The sequence below is a fragment of the Anoplolepis gracilipes genome, chromosome 10 (assembly GCF_047496725.1).
Source record: "Anoplolepis gracilipes chromosome 10, ASM4749672v1, whole genome shotgun sequence".
Classification (NCBI taxonomy): Eukaryota; Metazoa; Arthropoda; class Insecta; order Hymenoptera; family Formicidae; genus Anoplolepis; species Anoplolepis gracilipes.
Window position 1 is genome coordinate 3,557,860 of NC_132979.1, and position 22,466 is coordinate 3,580,325.

General features: G+C 36.7%; 5 protein-coding genes across 8 annotated transcripts; 2 read left to right on the forward strand and 3 right to left on the reverse strand.

The window, feature by feature from the left end:
- The first annotated feature begins 89 nt into the window (after positions 1–89).
- Positions 90–3,716, forward strand: LOC140670714 (tubulin beta-4B chain-like). The gene is made up of 4 exons (XM_072901427.1): positions 90–345; positions 672–1,336; positions 1,531–3,042; positions 3,635–3,716. The coding sequence occupies exons 1-3, from the start codon at positions 289–291 to the stop codon at positions 2,135–2,137; spliced, it is 1,329 nt and encodes a 442-aa protein (XP_072757528.1). The 5' UTR covers positions 90–288; the 3' UTR covers positions 2,138–3,042; positions 3,635–3,716.
- LOC140670325 (tubulin beta-1 chain-like) lies at positions 3,660–6,314 on the forward strand. The gene is made up of 5 exons (XM_072900884.1): positions 3,660–3,746; positions 3,860–4,199; positions 4,519–4,840; positions 5,021–5,270; positions 5,852–6,314. The coding sequence occupies exons 1-5, from the start codon at positions 3,660–3,662 to the stop codon at positions 6,218–6,220; spliced, it is 1,368 nt and encodes a 455-aa protein (XP_072756985.1). The 3' UTR covers positions 6,221–6,314.
- A 396-nt stretch (positions 6,315–6,710) lies between these two features.
- On the reverse strand, positions 6,711–14,164 carry LOC140670713 (tubulin beta-3 chain). Its single transcript, XM_072901426.1, has 4 exons — positions 13,804–14,164; positions 10,308–10,416; positions 7,872–8,445; positions 6,711–7,658 (listed from the first exon to the last, which is right to left on the reverse strand). Exons 1-4 carry the CDS (start codon positions 13,858–13,860, stop codon positions 7,028–7,030), a joined length of 1,371 nt encoding a protein of 456 aa, XP_072757527.1. The 5' UTR covers positions 13,861–14,164; the 3' UTR covers positions 6,711–7,027.
- Positions 14,165–17,039: 2,875 nt separating this feature from the next.
- Positions 17,040–22,382, reverse strand: LOC140670715 (probable RNA-binding protein EIF1AD). Of its 4 annotated transcripts, none has more exons than XM_072901432.1 (4): positions 22,247–22,382; positions 17,907–18,195; positions 17,555–17,732; positions 17,040–17,196 (listed from the first exon to the last, which is right to left on the reverse strand). In XM_072901432.1, the coding sequence occupies exons 2-4, from the start codon at positions 18,177–18,179 to the stop codon at positions 17,177–17,179; spliced, it is 471 nt and encodes a 156-aa protein (XP_072757533.1). In that variant the 5' UTR covers positions 18,180–18,195; positions 22,247–22,382; the 3' UTR covers positions 17,040–17,176. The 4 variants fall into 4 exon arrangements, with proteins under 4 accessions (XP_072757533.1, XP_072757531.1, XP_072757530.1 ...); XM_072901430.1 differs by lacking the exon at positions 17,040–17,196 and adding an exon at positions 17,253–17,376; XM_072901429.1 differs by lacking the exon at positions 17,040–17,196 and adding an exon at positions 17,285–17,337.
- Tam (DNA polymerase gamma, catalytic subunit tam) lies at positions 18,202–22,379 on the reverse strand. The gene is made up of 2 exons (XM_072901423.1): positions 22,247–22,379; positions 18,202–22,134 (listed from the first exon to the last, which is right to left on the reverse strand). The coding sequence occupies exon 2, from the start codon at positions 22,094–22,096 to the stop codon at positions 18,314–18,316; it is 3,783 nt and encodes a 1,260-aa protein (XP_072757524.1). The 5' UTR covers positions 22,097–22,134; positions 22,247–22,379; the 3' UTR covers positions 18,202–18,313.
- Positions 22,383–22,466: the final 84 nt, after the last annotated feature.

The following is a 22,466-nucleotide window of genomic DNA, read 5'->3' on the forward strand; positions in this document are numbered from 1 at the left end:
TGCATGTTCCATATTTTACGTTCATTATAGTTCAAACACTGAAATAAAACGTGCGTCGATTTGAAATATTTATGACAAGTAGAAAAACTATACAGGCGGCCAGACAGTCGTCAAGGAGAATTTAGCAGTCGCCTGTTTCTGTTTGAATGACATATTAGGCAAGTCCGTAATATCCTCGTTCCTCGTCCTTAAATTTTTTCAAGATCCACTCTTACCGCGGTCATTAAGGAGGTTGTCGTTGAATCCCGTGTAGTTACTTCGTCCTAAAGTTTATATACACGATATAAAATGCGTGAAATTGTTCATCTACAAGCCGGCCAATGTGGCAATCAAATTGGTGCCAAGGTTAGTAAACGTGAAAAAATAAAACATGCGATAATGGCAATCACAATTTCAAAGATTGATTAAGTTATATTGAAATATCTATCATGTTTAGATACTATTTTTTAAATATTTCTTTAAACGCTTACATTAAAAATTCAGAGTTGATTTTTGAAAATAATCGGTACAACGATAAAAATCAAGTTTAATTAATTAAATATATACACAATCGTTCAATGATAGTTCTGAATTAATAAACTTATCTTTCGATTTGATCATGCTTATATCTCTTTTTCGATATTTAACACCGTTTGATTTGGCATTTAATTATTTTCTAACAATTTGTATAGTTTTGGGAGGTGATCTCAGACGAGCACGGCATCGATCCTACGGGCACCTATCACGGGGATTCGGATCTTCAGCTGGAGCGAATCAATGTTTACTACAACGAAGCCTCTGGACCGAAATATGTACCTCGCGCGATTCTGGTGGATCTCGAGCCCGGCACGATGGACTCTGTGCGTTCAGGGCCCTTCGGACAAATATTCCGACCTGACAATTTTGTATTCGGCCAGTCGGGAGCCGGCAATAACTGGGCCAAAGGTCACTATACCGAGGGCGCTGAACTGGTCGATTCGGTACTCGACGTGGTGAGGAAGGAGGCAGAGGGCTGCGATTGTCTTCAGGGTTTCCAATTAACACATTCATTGGGAGGCGGTACCGGGTCCGGAATGGGCACTCTGCTTATCACGAAGATCCGAGAAGAATATCCGGACAGGATCATGAGCACCTTCTCCGTCGTACCCTCTCCGAAAGTCTCCGACACCGTTGTAGAACCTTATAACGCCACCCTATCGGTTCACCAACTTGTCGAGAACACGGATCAAGCTTATTGCATCGACAACGAAGCGCTCTACGACATTTGCTTCCGTACTTTGAAGCTGACTACACCCACGTACGGTGATCTGAATCATCTCGTCTCTGCTACCATGTCCGGTGTGACAACCTGTCTAAGGTCTGTGGTATAAAAATTATTAAATTATGTCATAAATATTAAAAAGTCCAGTGCATTTGTGTGTGTCGATTTTCTGCTGCAACATTGATTCAACAATGTTTTCAAGAAACTCTCGCGATAATAGATATATATAAATTGATAAGCAATAAATAGATAAGCTATAATTTTCATATATTTATTCTGAACAATCATAGATTTCCCGGTCAATTGAACGCTGATCTGAGAAAGCTCGCAGTAAATATGGTACCGTTTCCCCGACTGCACTTCTTCATGCCGGGTTTCGCGCCTCTCACATCCCGAGGAAGCCAACAGTATCGAGCTCTCACCGTACCAGAGCTAACTCAGCAGATGTTCGACGCCAAGAACATGATGGCTGCTTGCAATCCACGTCACGGACGTTACCTGACCGTGGCGGCCGTGTTTCGCGGCAGAATGTCGATGAAGGAGGTCGACGAGCAGATGCTCAACATCCAGAACAAGAACAGCCCGTTCTTCGTCGAGTGGATACCGAACAATGTGAAGACTGCGGTGTGCGATATTCCACCCCGTGGCCTCAAGATGTCCGCCACCTTCATCGGCAATTCCACGGCCATTCAGGAACTGTTCAAGAGAATCTCCGAACAATTCACGGCGATGTTCAGGAGAAAGGCCTTCCTCCACTGGTACACTGGCGAAGGCATGGATGAGTTGGAATTTAACGAGGCGGAGTCGAACATGAACGACCTGGTGTCCGAGTATCAACAGTATCAAGACGCGACAGTGGAGGACGACGAAATAGATGAGGAAGAAATGGAGAAGTAGAAGAAAGAGAGGAACTTGACGCGGAGAGGATATAACGCTTGCAAACTTTTTTGACGTTTCTTTTTTTTTGTACTTGTTATTTTTGCCTTTTTTTTTTTAATAACGTTTTACAGTATTTTATATGTCGTTTGTGTACACGCATTTTGAGAAGAGATTCCGACCATTTGTACTGTTTTTGTCAAGTTTACAATAAATAATATGTTGTGGCAAAAATATTATTTAATTGGTTTTACGAAGCCAATTTTACGACCGCAAATTAATTGATGATTTTTTTCACGCCATATTTCGATCGTTTAGGAATTGCACGCAAATTATTTCTCACGCCTCGACAGTATCATCTATATGAGTTAATGACATTATCCGTACAGTGTGATATAAATACACACGTTTCTTAAATAAGACGAGTATTCGCAGGCCTTTAGAGACGCGCGGTTCTCTCGTTATCGAACTCGATATCGTCCTTCTGGCCAACTGACATTGATGAAGCCAAGGCCTCGGCAAAAATTGGCGATCGCGCATTATCTCATCGGTGCCCCGCGAGGGCAAACACTTTATTATTGCGTGCAATAACAGAGAACGCGTGATACTGCATGAGCTGCTACAAACTGCGACAAGCGAAGATGCTGGGCGAATCTAGTATATTCGCGAGTGACGATTTTAATGCGATTTTAGCTGTAACACACCGACTTAACAATGCTTTCGAAAAAAAGTAATAATAGAATAGGTATTATAATTGAGTTAGATAATAAATATTACAAAAGTGTTTGCGAAAATGTTTTAATAAAGAAAAAATGAGAGTAGAGTGAAATGAAATTGCGCGTTGTGTGATCGATTGAAGGAAAGATTTTATGTAACACACACACAGATTGAAACACAACAGCGAGATTTTATACCAGAAATGAGAGGTATTATTACAAAGATTAAAATTATTTATTAAAAATATATAGTAAGAAGAAAAATCTGTAATTAAAAAAGATAAATCTGATACTATTTTGAATTTCTAATTGTTTTGCGATCGATATATGCAACAATCGATACCAAGATAGCGTAGCATTAATTTGCATGATATTGAAATTTTGTACGCAATATGTTTAGTCATATTGCGAAACTAAAAACAAAAATGTAATTGTTCGGATTAAAAAAAAATTATTCAATTCTTTTATTCAAATTTCAAAATTATTCCAGTTTATATAATCACAATGAGAGAAATTGTACACGTGCAAATAGGGCGTTCCGGTAACTGCATTGGAAAAACGGTGATTATATTAACCTGTTTTACATCCTGAAACACACGTTATGTCTTTTGTATTGTAATGTCCAAAAATATAACGTATATTTTATTTATCGTAAAAAATGTGTGATTCTATAGTAAATATTATCCCTTTTAAAGAAAACATTGATATAAAATTATATTGATTAAATTAATGTAAATTAATTATATAATAATTAATAAAATTGTGATATATATATATATATAATATATAATTTGGTTTTTAGTTTTGGGAAGTAATTTCAGCCGAGCATGGATTGGATCGACATGGCAGATTTAAACCAAACACTTCTGAACTCCAGAAACAACGTATTGATGTGTATTTCACGGAAGGTGCAGGTATTAATATTGCAAGCAACTATAATATGTTTCCTTTGTCAAGAGCTAACTTATACAATACCAATTTTTTGCCTATATTAGTGATTTCTTCGTGGAAATAGACGATAGAATAGTCGATCGATATACGTCGCTATAATTCGTCACAATTAAAACAAATCGTTATATATGAAACGATTATCGCGACAGATGCGGAATTATTGTGGCGGTTGCTTCCTTTTTTTCTAGATGAAAGACACGTGCCCAGAGCTATACTGCTTGATTTCGATTGCAGAAGTGTGCAGAACGCGTTATCTGGATATTACGGCTCGCTATTTAAGCCCGACAATGTCGTGTGCGGCAAAGCCGGGACTGACAACAATTGGGCCAAAGGTCATTACAGCGAAGGAGCCGACGTCCTGGATCAAACCTTAGATATCGTGCGAACGGAAGTCGAGGCCTGCGACTCGGTCCAAGGTTGAAAGTTCAATAGTCTCGGCGAAGAATTTGATGTTGCTTAAGCGGTTAAGAAAATCAGCGCATCTATTTACTACTAAAGCTGTTTAGCAGATTAAAGTGAGAGAAACCAGAGAGGAGAGAATTAGACTATCAATTACTGTTATTACTCAACTATTACGCTATTAACCCTGTTTCTCTGCTCCCTCTAAATTTTATTATTAAAAACTTTCAATCATATATTACTTTTTTCGAACAACAGCTTAAAATAATCTTCTTCTTTTTATTTAATTACTAAACAAATTAATATTTATATACATATATTATTATATTAATAAAGGTATACAGATTGTGCACGCTCTGAGCGGTGGTACCGGATCAGGCTTCGGTAGCTTGTTCGCCCGATACCTGAGGGAGGAATATTCCAACAGAATTCTGAAATCTTACTCATTGATACCGTCTTCGCACGACAGCATAGTAATACAAGCCTATAACGCGGTATTAACGATTCCCTACTTGATCGATTATATCCACGAAGTTTTTTGTATGAACAATGAGGCCGTCAGTCGCATTTGTTCTGACAAATTGAAAATCCGTCCAAACTTCTACCAGATGAATTATTTAATTTCACTCTGCATGTCAGGAATCACAGCGAGTTTAAGGTTGGCGTATTTGATTTCACCGCGTTTCATTAAATGTAAAATATAAAATTTTAAAAGTATATTGCAAAGTTTTTAATACGTTGACAAAAAATAATTTTATAAAAGAATTTTTATTCTTCATCCTTGGAAAAAAAATTCCAAGAGATCTTTTATCACTTTGCGTTATTTGTGTGTTCATAGATTCCCAGGTCAATTAAATACAGGCCTCAGGAAGCTTCTGGTGAACATGGTGCCGTTTCCACGACTGCACTTCTTCGTGCCTGGATACGTACCGCTAGTATCAGAATATACGGCTCCTTACGTGAAACATACGGTTAGATCACTGATTCAAGATATGTTCCAAAGTGAAAGCATGTTTATCACTTGCGATCCTAGAAAGGGACGATTTCTCACCGCCGCTGCAATCTTCAGAGGCAGAATTTCGCCTAAAGTATACATTAATACAATTAGAAGTATATAAAATAATATTTCGTATCTTAATATTTTTTAAATAAATATAAAATCACTCAAAAAAATATTTTGCTAATGTAGATAGATTTCTAGATGTCTCAATTAAAATTGATCGCTACTTTTTGCATCTGTCATAATATTATTTGTCATGTATAAAATTTATAGCAGCAATATTCTAGCAATATCTCTAGAAAATTTAGACCCCATTGCTAAATATTAATCACAAATATATAATTGAATAGGCCTTAAAGATAAGCATCGCAGACAAATTTTCCGTCTAAATTACACTAACAATACAGATATAAAATCTGTCTCTGTTATTTAAATTGATTAAGTACAAAATAAATATATGCAGTATCACAGTATTTGCTAATGATTTATCTGGTTCAGTTAATTTTTTACACCTAGAAAATTTTTGTTAAAGTTGCAAGATCATTTTTTTGAGCGATCATAAATGAAAATATATATATATATATATATATATATATATATATATATATATATATATATAGGATGAAAAGATAGTTTGAAATTTTAACACATCTTAATTCTTTTTTTTAGGACGTGGACGAGAACATGTACCACTTACAAAATCTGTACAGTTCGCATTACGTCGAATGGATTCCGCATAATATAAAAACTGCTATATGCGACATAGCAACGTGTAATACGACTATATCTGCTACTTCGTTGTCAAATACGACCGCGATTCAGGATGCATTTACAAAGCTGCTCTACGAGTTCCAAAAAATGTTCAAAAGTAAAGCGTATCTTCAGTGGTACATCACCGAAGGTATGGAAGAATCTGATTTCTTGGAGGCTCAGAACAGTTTGTTATCCCTCATCTCTGAATATCAACAGTATCAGAACGCAGTAGCCAAGACAGATTTCGTCGAAGAATCTATACCGTATGTTGAAGAATCAGCCTGATACTTTACGTATGTATGTATTAAATTTTTAGAAAAGCAAAGAAATAATTAAATTAGCAAAAATTGCATGAATTAACTATTGTATAAATGCCACACATGCTCACCTTTTTAATATTCAAAAATGCTTTCTCTCGTGAAAAATCAGTTTCGTAATTTAATCTGTTGCTATTCTTGTAAATGTGTATAGCAATGTATAAAAAATATAAAAATGTAAAAAATATAAGGAAACCAATACAATGCAATTAGTGACGTAATATACACGAAAATGAATTTAATGTTACATTAAAGAATTTTTTTACTATTATAGAGAAAAATTGAAATTTTATTATTTTAAGATTATCAGTCGTGATAAAAGCGTGATTTTTTAAGGACTTTTATTATAATCAAATCCATGTTACATTTATCCAAGCAACATATTAAGATCTTTATAATTATAACTAATAGAGCTGAATATAATATAGGCGTATCAAAAATTAATTGTTACATTCTAAATAATTATTTTTCAATTTATTCGCCATAATTACATCATTTGTCCTCTTTATCTGTTCTCATAAATATATATTCGTATATCTCCATATATAAATATTTTAAATATCACGGTATCACAATCCCGTATACAAATCATCTTGATCGCCTATATTACATTCGCTTCGTCAATTACAAAGTATTATATATATAAAAAAAAAAGTATCAAAAAACGATTTCTCACAAGCGCACAATCGGTCGTTCCGCGAGTTCCTACGTTGACGGGACATAGATAGAAAAGCTGAAGATAGAACTAGAAAAAGGGAGCAGCATCGGGTTGCTTTCAGTTTTCCTGCTCGCAAGTTTCGAAGTCGTCAGCACACTCTTCCGCCTCAAAGTCCTCTTCTGCCGTGGCTTCCTGGTACTGCTGGTATTCGGACACCAGATCATTCATGTTGGATTCGGCTTCGGTGAACTCCATCTCGTCCATACCCTCGCCAGTGTACCAGTGAAGGAAGGCCTTCCTCCTGAACATCGCCGTGAATTGTTCGGAAATCCTTTTGAATAGCTCCTGGATGGCGGTGGTGTTGCCGATGAAGGTCGATGACATCTTCAGACCCTTCGGCGGGATGTCGCAGACGGCGGTCTTCACGTTGTTAGGTATCCACTCGACAAAGTACGAGCTGTTTTTGTTCTGTACGCTGAGCATCTGCTCGTCCACCTCCTTCATCGACATTCTACCGCGAAAAACGGCCGCCACGGTGAGATATCGGCCGTGGCGAGGATCGCAGGCAGCCATCATGTTCTTCGCGTCGAACATCTGCTGGGTGAGCTCCGGCACAGAAAGCGCAGAGTATTGTTGCATGGACCTGGACGTCAAAGGCGCGAAACCGGGCATGAAGAAGTGCAGACGTGGGAAGGGCACCATGTTCACCGCGAGCTTCCTAAGATCGGCGTTTAACTGGCCGGGGAACCTAAAAAAAAAAAAATATCAATCTGTGTTATGCGCGAATTTATTCGCGAGATAAAAACGTTAATCAATACTTGTTATTCAGGAAAAACATTATTAGTCAATATATTTTTGATTTGAAATCCAAAATGGGATCTGTAGGTCATATAATAATTAAAAAAATTTTATTTCACTCTATGAATTCACTTATATTGACTCCGTGAATTTTTATACATACCTAAGACAAGTCGTTACTCCGGACATGGTGAGCGAGACCAGGTGATTGAGGTCGTTGTAACTCGGATTGGAAACCTTCAGAGTACGGAAGCAGATATCGTATAGGGCCTCGTTATCGATGCAATAAGTCTCGTCGGTGTTTTCCACCAGCTGATGCACCGAGAGGGTCGCGTTGTACGGTTCGACGACGGTATCGGACACTTTGGGCGACGGCATCACCGAATAAGTGTTCATAATTCGATCGGGATACTCCTCGCGGATCTTGGAGATCAGCAGGGTGCCCATTCCGGATCCGGTGCCGCCTCCCAGCGAGTGAGTGAGTTGAAAACCTTGAAGGCAATCGCAGTTCTCGCACTCCTTTCGCACCACGTCGAGGACGGAGTCGACCAACTCGGCCCCCTCGGTGTAATGACCCTTCGCCCAGTTGTTCCCAGCACCGGATTGCCCAAACACAAAGTTGTCCGGTCTAAAGAGCTTCCCGTAAGCGCCAGAACGTACGGCGTCCATCGTTCCCGGTTCCAAATCCAGCAGGATCGCACGCGGAACATATTTTCCTCCATTCGTAGACGTTGCAACTGAAATGAGAAAAATGGAGAAAAATCATTAATGTACACTTGCTTCTTGAAATATTGTAAAAAAGAAAAAATGACAAAAAATATTTAAAATAAATAAATATATATATATATATATATATATATTATCTAGCAGAGAAATTTCTAAATTTTTTCAATTATTAATTATATACATAAATATTGAAGATAGGACGTATGACGTATAATACATGAATGACTGTATTCAATAGGCGCTGTATGACTCATGAATGATACAAGACGTCAAAGCCATCATATTAATTATTCGCTATTGTCATTCTACCAAAAACTCGTAACGACTAGTGGTCGACGGAAATGCGTGCCTGTATCGTTTGCAAATGAGTAGTTATAGGATATGCTGTCAAAAAAAAAAAAAAAAAAAAACCGAAAGATCTTCGTTATGCGATATAATTAGCATTACAATAAAAAAGATTCTAATTTTAAAATAATAATAATAATTTTAATAATAATTTAATAAAATAAATGCTTAATAAAATATGTTTACTTTTAATTATTTGATAATAAGAGACTATTATACATATAAAAACTATAACGCTGCGCTAAGAACATATAAATTAAAAATATAAAAAAATGAGACAAAGATATATGTAAGAATTAAAAAGCTAAGTTTTTCTGTGCGGTGTTCAAATCTATTTCTGACAAATAATTTGCGCCACTAATGTATATGTTTCACGTTAATTGAGCTGTTTCAAACGTGTATTTCAAGCACGTACTGCACATTACGTTCTTGGAAATAATTTCATTTCGCGGCGCGAAGAAATGCATGAGAAATCCTGAAATCGTGTTGCAGCAATCTATAAGCCTGAGTCTCCGACCACACAAAGCGGCTATTTTCAGCATAAATGCGTGTCCCGACGCTCCTCTTCATCCATCGGCGCGGGACACGCGCTTTTCTACCTTTCTCATTATTGCTATTTTTGTCACGAGGACAGAATCCGCGCAGAGAACAGAGAGAGAGAAAGAAGTCTTCATTCGGAAAGATCTCTCTCATGGATCGAGAAATTTGTCCTCACTCGTGAATACGATCTCTTTTTTCTTGTATATAACATGCAAATATCCTATACATCTCGTCAAATATTAATTTCTTTTTTTAACAACATAAAAAAACATTAGAAATTATTGTCTGTTGGAAATATTTAATAATATATTTTTAAACGTAATTGTTATTTATGTGTATAAATATACTTGTAAAAAATTAATCAAAACTAATACAAAAAAATTAAATTAATTGAATTAACCAGTTCGAGGTATTTTTTATTCTATTGTGTTCTTGATATTTTTAGTCTAGGCTGATTATCTTATTTATATGCGCTCTTTTATCGACAAGCCAAGTGCATAAAATAATCCAATTTCCATTAAGTATTATGTATGTTATGAAATATATACTCAAGAATGCAATTACATTAACATTGTCTTTTTTTACAGATGTCTTGGTTTAGTCACTTTTTGATGTGTTCTATTCTTAAGGCTTCTAGACTAATTATCTTTGTACACATCCTTTCACCGTGAAGCCAGGTACCTCAAGTAACCCGATTTCCATTAACACAAGTATTATGTATGTCATGTACGTATGCAGCGTTATATATATAAAAAGTAATATACATAAAAAATATAATAATTATATACATATACAAAATATTAATAAATTATATTTATATAAAAAAAAATTGAAAATGTTTATTACGAATATAAAAAACTAGTTTTTTAATCACGTAATATACATAATAATAATAATAATCCAATAATAAATTGAATTTCAATTGAATTGCATTTAATAAAAATGAAAAAAAAAGTGCAAAGACATAATATTTAACACATATCCTTACCAGACGCCTCATTATAATATACGGAGATTCGTTCGAGCTGCAGATCACTCTCCCCGTGATAAATACCCGACTGGTCGATACCGTGCTCCTCAGAGATGACTTCCCAGAACTGCAACGTAATTGTTAACATTATGCTACGCGAGTCAATTTCTCAAACAGTTCATAATATTTATAATAATATTTATAGTAACCAGAGAACTAATAAAATAATATTTTGTAACCAGAAACAGTAGTTTCAATGTAAAAATAGAAGGATGGGAAAAGGATATCCTCTTATCATTTCCAAATTAAAACTTGCTTTCGAGAGAGAGAGGTTTATTTATTTACACTGTGCTTTTCGCTAAACTCTCGAGCCACTCGACGTGTCGAGTGAAGGGCGGCTTCCCATCGAGCACGTTACCCTAAAGCTCCTGGGTCGCGATGTAATGGGAGGGATAACACGCGCGACATCCAAAAATAGGGATGCACGGAATTAACGCGGCCTGTGGCCCCCCTGGCTCATGTCCACCCTCCGGCTAAAACATTTCTTCTCTCTCCATTTGTCTTGTCTTTACTATTTTCTCTTCCTATTAATAGTAAGCCGAGTCGCCGCGGTGGCAGCCATCGGCGAAACGCGACCCTCTGATTATTCTAATTGCATCTCGGTGGATCCACGCTGTACTCGTTATCGGAATAAAAATTAATCTACATTTTTCATTTTTTTCATGCACAAACTTTCTCAGAAGAATATCATTATCGAGAGATCACTTTGTAGCTCTATATTTTGCAAGAAACATATATATATATATATATATATATATATATATATATATATATATTGCAACATGTATTAAATTGAATATAAAAAAATCATACTTTATAGGTTTTTAAAAATATTAGATTGAGGTTTAGACCGTAAACGAACGATATAAAATGCAAAATTGTAATAAAAATTATCGAGAAATGCTTAGATGATTCACCCCGAGACGACATAAAAAAATCTTCATAACTACTTCAATTGCTCAAGAAACATAGTCGTATAATTTCGTGTAGATAATAAATTCCGTAATCTCACAGAAATTCTTGTTTTCTACAATCGTTAAAGTCTTTCGAGCGGAAAACAATGCCGCGGCAGCGATAGTGGATCACATCAAGAATCAAGTGAAGGGACGATACTCTTCAAAATAGACGATCATTTGAGCGCTGCGCTTGCTAGACTGATGAAAATAATGTATATCCTGTTGTAAAAGGGATTTGAGTCTAACAAAAAATTGCACTTTGCTAGCATTACATTTTTATTTTGTTAATAAATTAATTTTCAGATTTTAAATGAGAGGAAAAATTTATAACGAATATATATTGTAGATTGTATAATAATAATAATTATTCATAATTCATAAAAGCATAATCAATATATAATTACTAACATTAATCTTCTTTAATGACTTAATGAATGCATTGTTTTTTTATCATTTCAGTATAACAGTTTAATTATAATGTCTCAGTGTGTATTTTGAAAAACAGAAAAAGAAATCTCTAATCTTATATGTTTTACTATGTTATTATATTACTGATAAAAGTGTTTCTGACTCATTGAGTGCTTCATATCTTCCGGTTCACGATATAATATGCGTCATTAGCGCGATAAGCAATATGTCGCATAAGAAAAACCCTAATTTCTAAGAAAATTTGATAAAGTATCACTTTATCAAAGATAAACCAACGATAAAACAAGGTTTATTTTACTAAATCTTCAATTATAAATCTTCATAACAGTTTTCGAATTGAATTGTAAATTACAACATTTATTAAAGTAATATGTATAAAAATTAATAACAAAGACAAAATATTCCCAAACAATGAATAAACTGGATACATAATAGAGTATAAATTAATAATAAATTAATATATAATTAACAAAGTAACTCTTTTATGGAGAAAATATCGTGAATTCCCATGTTGTCACGCCTATGAACACGATCAATGAGATTAACGAATCTGAAGTGCTTCTTCCACGATAACACTTTACAATGTTTCCAATAATGTGTCCGACTCAGATCAACAAGTAATAAGGATAATAACAATGATACCACTCATTTTCAATTATATATACATATATATATATATACATGATATTTAATTTGCTTTAACATGCAAGTTATTTTATAATCGCGTAAAATGCAAGCAACTTTTTATTTTATTTTATTTTATATTTCGAGAATAATTTACTTGATTTTTCAAATAACTGGTTGAATTATAAAAGATGAATTTTTAGATAACCGACTCCACTCATTTTCACGCCAATGGATAATGGAGACGATTACTACAGAATTTTAAGTGCTCTCTCTCTCTAAGTATACGCTAAATAAGCTCGCCTCGTTTCCTGTCTCCGCCTCATATGTTCGCTAGCACGATTAAAACTTGGGTCACTTTACGCACTTTGGCCGCACGAAATAAAAGGAGGAATCTCAATAGCGAGACGAGCAGAGCTCTTTAAATTCCATCTCGTTGTGTACTGCCTTATCTTCGACTCAATTATATGGCTGCAGTCAAATGATATCATTGAAGAAGATTGTCTTCGATTTTTTTTTTTTTTTTAATGAAACGCTCGTATTTCTGTTCATTATTGACAAGAAAGACCACACAGAAATTTACAAGATAGCTCAAGTTCGCAGAATTATATTTTCATTCTTGCTAATTGTTTCAGATTAAATTCACTTCATTATTGTTTTTTTACAAATCAAAATAATATTATGCTCGAAAAAAGATAAGTAATTCATTTGGCAGACAGGATAGTTCCTTGAAAATGAAAGGATCAAAAATGATTTTCGGGTTTTGGTTTATACGAATATAACGAGAAGTGAGAGTTTGAGGAGCGCAGCTCTTCTGGAAATCACGAAAATGCTTCGAGCGAACCACGATCGATATTTCGAAGACAGTGAGTCACAATGCCTGGCTTGTTCGCGTTTTAATTGACTGTCTGTCGTCTCAGCACGCGACATAAACCAGGTTTACGGTTAATTTCCGGCACCACATATCTTCGCAAACAAATAAATTATTCTTGTTCTATCGTAATGTTCTTGTCTGTGACTCTCACACCCCGCTGAATATATTTGAATATATCTCGATTTCTATTAATGCCTCCAGCTTTCGATATTAAATTTTAGTTTTTTATATATACTTTCGTTTAAAATTATTGATTAATTAATTTGCCGACGTTTGCTTTAATAATACATTTCAATCGATGAAATACTTTTTTTTTCAAAATTAGATGAAATCCGGGAAAGAATTTGAAATTCATTAGAAAATCTGCTATAAAACATCTCCGTTATCCAAGTACGTATAGATGATTTGTCCAACACTTAAAAATAGGGAAAAATGCTTAATAAACAGCAACCTCTTATCAAATTTTCGAGAAAGAATCCGCAAACTTACAGTTTGCAAATCAATTAAAATTCTCACTTGAAAGAATCTTAAGAAAGGACGTATCTCTTTTTGAGATCAATCGTCGACCTACCTTTGCGCCGATCTGGTTACCGCATTGTCCAGCCTGTAGATGCACGATCTCCCTCATCCTGCTTTCCTTTCAGCGCGGAAAAACGGAGCGCGTGGCGAATAAGAACAGCTGATCTCTTCCTGATTCCTCTCGTATCCTGCCGCGGCTGATCGACACTGTGCCGGCTCGATGTGTGCTGCGATGTGACGTGCGTGCCCGATGCGTCGAAACGGAATGCGTAGCTGTGCGTAGCGTGTGCAGCTGAGTGCAACCGAGGCGAGGTGTGCAGCCGGCCGTCGCGAGTCGGGCCTGCGAATGGATGACGAGGGAAACGCACTCGTGTCGGCCTCCTGAGCTCCACTCTCCCGAAGCGGAGCTACGGCGCTTGGCGATGATGGGGTTAAGCCTAAGAGAGGAGCGGGGAGAGGAATCCGTCGTCCTGACGAAGAGAGAAGGAAAGGAGGAAAAGAGTGTAAGAGAGAGAGAGAGAGAGAGAGAGAGAGAGAGCGAGGGGAGGAAAAACGACGGGGGTTGGTTTTCGCATCCGGGGTTACACTTCGAGAAGGGGTGTGTAAACCCTCGGCGATATACAAATCTGTATATATCCCCGGAGTACGCTCTTCCAGTCCGTTTGTTTCTCTTCTCTCTATGAATAGGCAGGTCGCGCGAAGCTTCTGATCATCAAAGCGAGTAATTATTTCTTTTTTTTTCTTTTTTTTTTTTCTTTATCTCCTCAGCGTCAATGCTCTTGAGAGCTTGGAGCGCGAAATCGATTCTTCGAATATAATGCGAATTAATTACCACTGCGATTTGATTACCGGAAGCCGCAAATTATAGTGTGTATAGTTGAGGGGTTACGCCAGTATGGAATATTATATTGAATGCGACGATACGATTACTCTTTATATCGAATTACCTTGGAGCTCATTCACCGGAACTGTAACAGGAGATAGGATTTTTTTTGGAAAGTACGTACTTCCTTCTGGTTATAAATACGGGCGAAGGTATCACGTTTAACGGGAAGCGTTTCGGTCATATGAATTCTGGGGCAACGCTTGCATGCTGTTAATATCTGGGAATTATAATCGACGACGGCATTTAAACGTCAGAATGTAATAAATATTACAGATTTATATAATTACATAAATTTTCTACAATATAGTCGTTTTTGTGTTTACCTTCAGGTAAAAACTAAAAGATACTTTTTAATTTCTTTAGAGTTTGTTAAAAATAACAAAAAAGTATTATAGAACCTTTAAAATCTGTATTAAAAATTTTACAGCTAGTTTATTTTCAATATAAATTTCTTTAAAAAAAAATTTCTCCTAAAAACACTAATTAAAATATCATTTTCTAACTACAGTAATTAACAGATAGTAAAATTTAAAATGTATGCGCGGGAAAGCCTATATAAATAATATTTTATATAATCTACACTTTAACATTAAACATTCATAAACCTGTAAAATAGTTTGGTCGTTTCAAGTTACAACGTATAATTATCTGTATAACGCATGGAACACGCAGTCATACGGTTGCATGCCACGAATTCTTAAAGCAGGATGTCGCTCTAAAAAAAAAAAAACGTCGAAAGTGCACGAACGAAGCAAGATGCTGGAAGTCTTTATCTCGTGAATCACTCTCTTAAAGCGACACTCTACGGACCTTCCACCGTCCCCGTCGAAAACGATAATAATCGAGACGATAGTCGCGCATCCCGTCTCCAGCTGGGCACCGCGCTCCTTCACGGTCTCCCGCTGTTGTAAAAAGCTTCCTTCTATTATTCTAACGTCTTCTCTCACTTCCCGTTAACATCCGCGTCATTGACACGGTGACACGCGATCATCGTGCGCATTCGAAAAGAAAGGAGTTCGATAAACGCCGGTTTTTATCGAACAGAACAAAGGAATTTACGGTCAATTTTTGTCTCTCCCTTTCTCTCTCTTTGTCAATATATACATGATCGAGTATAAAATTAATACTTAAATAAAAATAAAACAATTTGCTGCAATTTTTGTGTCTGTATATTAATTTTCGAGATTTTTAAGAAAGTGCTGAATTTTCTTTATCATTCTAGTGGAGCCTCTTTTTTCAGATATAGAAATAACCGTGCTAATTATAGCTATTAATCACTGTCATCGCGCACTCGTGTTCTATTTAATATTAACCCGTATGTGCGGACAACTTATTTATTATACCAAAGATTAAACCTGCACTTTTCTGAGTGCATTTCAATTTAATAAATAAGTTAAAATCCTTGAAATAGGACTTATGTAGAAAAAAAAAGAGAATTTTGTGAAATTAAATTAATTAATAAAGGAGGCTACGAAAAAGAAGTTGATATTTGGCATGCTAGGTGGAAAATAATGCTTATTTCTTGTTTTTTTTTTCAATGAGCTAGGTATGTAGGACGTACTTTGTCGTCGCGTGCGGCGCCTGACGATGGATCGAATTCGCAAGACGAGACGGTCAACACGCAGCGGGGACGATGAGTCATGTTTTTTCTGCTAAGGTCAATGTCTGAGTTTTTTATCAAAGGCGGACGACCAAAATCGTGTCCGGTAATTACGCATATACACGCGCGCACAATTTCAACTGTATAATTAATATGTCAGAGTTAATATGCTCAAATAATTATTTATATATCATTAATGTGATTTTAATTGCATTTAATATATTGCATTAAATAATTATTTATATATCTAACTTTATTATATAAATTAATAGAGTTTATTTTATTTTGCAGATTAATGCCGAGTGCACAAGTTAAAAACCGATGAATTAATCATAAAATAACAGAAGTACTTTTGGAAATCTCATTTAGAGGAGGTTCATCGTTCGTGAGAAAAAAATATTGTGCGGATCAAGGGTTAATTGCACGAAATTGAGGAGACAAGATAAAGCGATAATCTCGGGAGAAAGGAGACGTTTGTTATTTAAGCGGAAGTGCAGGGTCGCACGCAAGCCACAATTATTATTTCCGACTTGAGTTTCTTGCGTGCCGACCGGCCGGCCAGTTTCCCAAAGAAACAATGTGTCGCGGCTCTTTGCGCATTCGCCTCTTTGAAACGCACAACGATTCGGCACGAGGCCGAAATCTCGCATCCGGCCGAGCTTTAATTCCGTCAGTTTAACTGTACTTTGTTAATCCGTTAGCTCGCTAGTCGAAGCTATGCATTCAACATTCCTTCATAACCGTGCCGCATTGTATTACGTTGTTATAACGTTATGATGCAAGGTGCTGCATATTGTAGAGAAAGCTTGAGAGCGGTCATCTCCTCGATTTAAAACCTGTATTTGAGGTCCCTCTATGTCCGCGTAAAATGTGAATCTTGAACTACGTAGTCACGTAGCATGTTATCCATTGAGGAATTCGCGATCCATGTCTCCTTTCTTATCGCACGAACGATGATCCTCAAATTTTCAAAAATATTCGGTTATTTTATAATTATTATATAAGCTATCCTCTCTCTTCTTTTCGTCTTGTTACTTATTATCTTTACAAAATATCGATAATTTAAAATTGTAATTGTTTCGTGTCTAAATTTGTCTCTGCTGGAACGTACTAACGAAAAATATCATCCTGTTGAAACCCTATTTTGTATGCAAAAATTTATTATATAATTATATATACAACGTTCGAGTAGAAAAAAGCAAGAATTGTTTTTAACAGGCACAAAATTGTCTATGTATGTACATTCTTGTAATATAATACAAGATAAAGTCTTTCTGTACGATTTTAAATTACAATATTAATCCGAATCAGACTCACTGGAATCACATTCACTATCGTCTGTTTTCTGGTCAGCACAGTACCTATTCATATTTACAAAGAGCTCATCATCGTCACACGTTGTATAATTTGTTGCTATCGACTGTCCGTTTCTCTTTGGATCTTCATTGAATTCCGGTGGCCAACAATTCTGAGCACGATACCATTTTATATGATCCTGAAAACGTATAAACATTATTAATAAAAAATAAATTTTTTAAACAAATTGCAACAGAATTTGAATTTGACTTTTTTAATGTCTCATAATTTTATTGATATTTGAATTAGAATTTTTTTTGTAGAAAATGATAGAGAGAAGAAACCACGAAAATAACTATAAACGATGAATTACCTTTGTGAGTATCTTGACAATTTCGCCTTTAACTTTTTTGCCTTCCTTGATTGGCTCGATAACAATATAGTCACCCCTCTTTACCCAGATGTTCTGTCTAAATTTAGTAGGCATCGAGACAATGAATTGCTCCCCGGAGGAAGTGACAACTTCGTGAAGATTATGACCACGGGCTTGAACGATTCGTACGATAGCTTGCGAATCCGTGGGAAGACTCATATCATTAAGCTCTTGAAAAACATATTTACGTTTCGTCGCTATAGAAGATGACATTGTGCTCTGTAAAAAACTAAATTAAAGGAATATTATAATTTTTATTGCCTTTCTTCTTCATTAACTTTTTTTTTTTTAATTAAATAATTCTTTGCATTCTCAAAGATCATGATACAAAATTAATTTCTTTTAATTTAAATAGGTTTATGAGAGCGTGGTGTTTTTTCAATGATTGAATCCTCTGTTGGCTTAAGTTTACGACTTTTCGCGTCATGCCACCAGCCTAGAGAGCCAGCAGATTTTTCCAAAGCGGCCCATACGTCTAAACTCTCGCCGGGCGATACTTCGTATCCGTTCAGCAGGCCATGAGGATTCGACGGGGTCTTGCAATCGTGAGCGGACTCTTTGCGAAGAACAGTATCGACTTCCACGGCGGTAAAAAACGCCACTGACATCGGCAGATCTTTCATGTCTAGTCGAGAGGCGCAGAACGATCTTGTCAATAAATTGGTCACGTGCATTGCCAGTGCGGCGTTGTACTTGTACCTAGACGGGACCAGATATCTCACTTCGTCGTGAAACGACAAACAGAATCTCGCGTTGTCTCTCATTAACCATCTCATGCAGACCAACATCAAGTGAAGAAAGTCCACCGCGCCGCTCTGCACAACCCAATTAATCTTGGTGGGCAAGAACTTGTCGTCGTTATCGGTATTGGTGATCTCCAGGGCGCGACTCAATCTGGCGTTGAGAAACGGCGTGACTGGATGTTTACTGCTAGCAATCTGCTCCAACCGATTGAACATGGCCGATTCCGAGCCGTCCATCCATTCGGACTTCTGGAACATGTCTTCCAACGTTTTTCCATGCAACTTTGCAATCTGATATGCTTGGTAAAATGTGTAAGGCTTATCTTCCAAGTCATTATTGACAAATTCAGCCTTTAGTCGAAACACCTTTTTACCCTTGGTCAAGGCAAACATTTTGCGCGACTTAGAAGCAGCCTCGGTGTCGGTCATAGATGGATTGAACTGTTTCAACAGTCGCTCGGCGAATTTCTGACCGGCACCGTAGATCCGTGCGTAGTTGATGACCTTGGCGTGGTCGCGTGAGATACCGATGGCCTTAGCGGTGACGCTGTGCATGTCCGTGCCATTGGATTTAGTGCCAATCAGAGTCATCCAGCTAAAAGGCGTTGCTCCGTGAATACTTTTATAATGCGCGTCTCCGATGATCGAGGCAATCCACAACTCTTGGCTATCTACGTCGGCACCAACAATATTATATCCTGGCGGCGCTTGAACCATGCATCTCAACTCGGAACCGATTCGTTCGACGTGTGCGTTTGACGCTGTCATCCACGTGGGTTCGACGGCACGTCGCGTTAAAGTACCTGAAACGACTACTTGAGGTATTATCGCGCCGTAACGTGTATGTTTCTTGATCCTCTTGACACTAGCGGGCAGAGAATGGTCGTCTAACCATATCACCAGCTGCGACATGATCCTATCACGATTGTTTCGCCAGTAGGACAACATACGGGCGATTTTCAGCACCTCCGCGGCACTGACGTCCAAACCGGCGAGTACGTTCTCGGAAAACTTATTGAGAAAATCCTTAGCGAGCGGGTTACCAACGTTATGACCAGCACCATCCTTGTGTGGTAACTTGAAGAAGTAACAACAGTCGTCGATGTCGACGTTGCACCACACACTGGTGCCCTTGTATATCTTATCATCCGGCCCGTTCTGCTTCTTCTTAAACCGCCAGAATTCCGTTTTGTGAAGATCGTTCTGCACGTCTGTCCTTAAAGTGGACATTGCATCCTCCGATGTGTCCCTAGATCTGTTGGATGCTGGCAAAGGGCAGTGCGCTAAAAGATACTTCAGTGGAAGTTTAGTCTCAATATTGGGATCATCGTTGTAAGGCACCAGAATTCCCCAACCATGATCTTTTATATAATGCAACGGATATTTTTCCCATGTCAGATTTAACAGTTTAGGAACTACTTGCATAGACGTGCTGATGTTTTGCGGACCTGGTATCCAATCTTCATCGTTTGGTTTAGAACAGAGTTTTCTATACCAGGCTGGATATCCTGGCATATGGGGCATTCTGACAGGTAATAAATGTCTAGTCTCTTCCAAATAAGCAAATTCCTTGGCCAGAGAATCCTCCTCTTCTTCTTCGTCATCTGATAAATATCTCTTATTGTCTGACTGTTCTTTCACATTTTCTTTTGTCTCTACATTGGCAAGTTTTGCTTTTGTTGGAAATACTTTATTCTTCATCTTAATTTCCTGCGTACTCCAATCTTGATCCCACATCCATAAATCTTCTTTATACTTCTCATCATGCATGAGATGGCAAACGGCGTCGGCTCTCTTAGCAAGAGTAAATTTCGCTTCGTAATTTAAATCGTCAAAAGTGGATTCTGATTCCTCCAAGTATCTCTGCCAATTAGAATTCACTGGCAAGTATGCTGAGCCAAGTTCTAACATTCCAGCTAGAGTAACAGGATGAGGAAACCTCTCTTGAAAAAGTGGAAATAAAGTGCGTAGAACATTGTGAGTGGCAACAGCATCAGAGGCACAATAAGTCATCAACATATCAAAATTATTTTTAACATCTTCGATAGTACCTTCGACAAATATGTCTCTTGACTTCTTACTTATCTCATAACCACAATACAATTTATGCACTTCTACCAAACTGTTCAACGATGTATTAGATTGCCAACTATCCTTTTCCAAATCAGCTTTTTTAGATAATAATAATGATCTTTGGTAGCTATTAAGACCGCTGACACATACATGTAATGACATAGTATCAAGAAAACGACTTCCTGTACAATTCATCCAATATTGCTCTTTAATTCTGCTTCTGTCGTATGACACGTTGTGACCTACGATAATCTTTGGTTTCTTCTGATGTTGATTCAATTTGTGTCCATGTTCATCTCTGTTACTTTCCATAGGAACAAGCATATTTGGTATAAACAATTGTGTGTCAAACATCTGACTGGTACCTTGCACCAAAGAATTTGATACCCAACTATACCAGGCTTTATTACTGACTGCAGTAGCGAGAGTAGGCAAAGGACCCTGTTCCATGCAAACCTCAATATCAAAAACTACTCCATCTTCCAACGGATAATCGACACTTTTCATTCTACCATCTGCTGTATATCTAGTCCAACCTTCTTTGAAGAGCCACTGTTTTGGCATTTCAGGAATATCTTTTATAATTTCATTTATGATCTTTAGATACGGCTGAACTTGCACTCTCCCAATATTGTAAAAATGTTCTTCTATATCTTTTCCTTCCAATCTTGGTAACTTCAAGTTTATATCCGGCAATCTCGTTGCATCCTCTACATTTATGCCATATGTGCTTAAATTTTTTTTTATACTATTGATTTCCTTTTCAGAGAGACATTCTTGTTTATTATCCTTCTTGAATAATTGTTCATGCAATGATTTGGGCAGCATTTGCATATTAACTTCATTAATTCTAGTATCTTTTCTCAAATTAGTGTTCATATCAACATTTGTGCTATTTTCTGGTTCTTTTAATTTCTGAACATCAGTTTGAATTAATTGTTGATGAGACAATCCAGTCATTTGTACGCTTACATTGTGAGTTTTCAATTCTACATTTAAATTTACATTCTTGTTCACTTTCAATTCTTTTGACACCTGCACATTAATATCTGATTTGTTTGATGCTCCTTGAAATAATTTGCAGAAACCCACCTCGAAATTATCAGGTATTGTAGGCGTATTATAAATAGAGTTCAATGCGGGTTGTGCGACATTTTTAGAGGTTGAATCCTCCCGGTGGAATTTCCCATCCTGTGCACTTTTTAGACGCACTCTCTTCCGTTGACTCTTCTTGAAAATCGTTCGTGTACCGTCCTGCATGTTAGTGCACTTATGCCGAATGCAAGTATTAATCAAATGAACCTTCAAGCGCATTTTATCGTCTCACATTTCCTCCTTCAAATATTTTGCGGCTAATAAAACGAAGCACATGTCTCAGTAACTCAACTTCCGAAACCACGTGCGTTATAAAGTGATATTATACTGAACAACTTTAATTAGAAAAAAACAGAAACAAAGTCTTACCTGATAATACTAAACGAAGCAAAATTTGTTTAATATCACGAAAATACTCTCTAATTCAGTAAACTTTAAAAATCTTTGTTTTCATACAAGCAGATAGCAGAGAGAAGCCTGTTATATCAGCGCCATTACATTACTCTGTCCATAATTATAGATTTAGCACGGACATAAACCAACTGGCTGTTTTACCGACAAGAAAAAATAGACATGTAGTTCTGCTTGC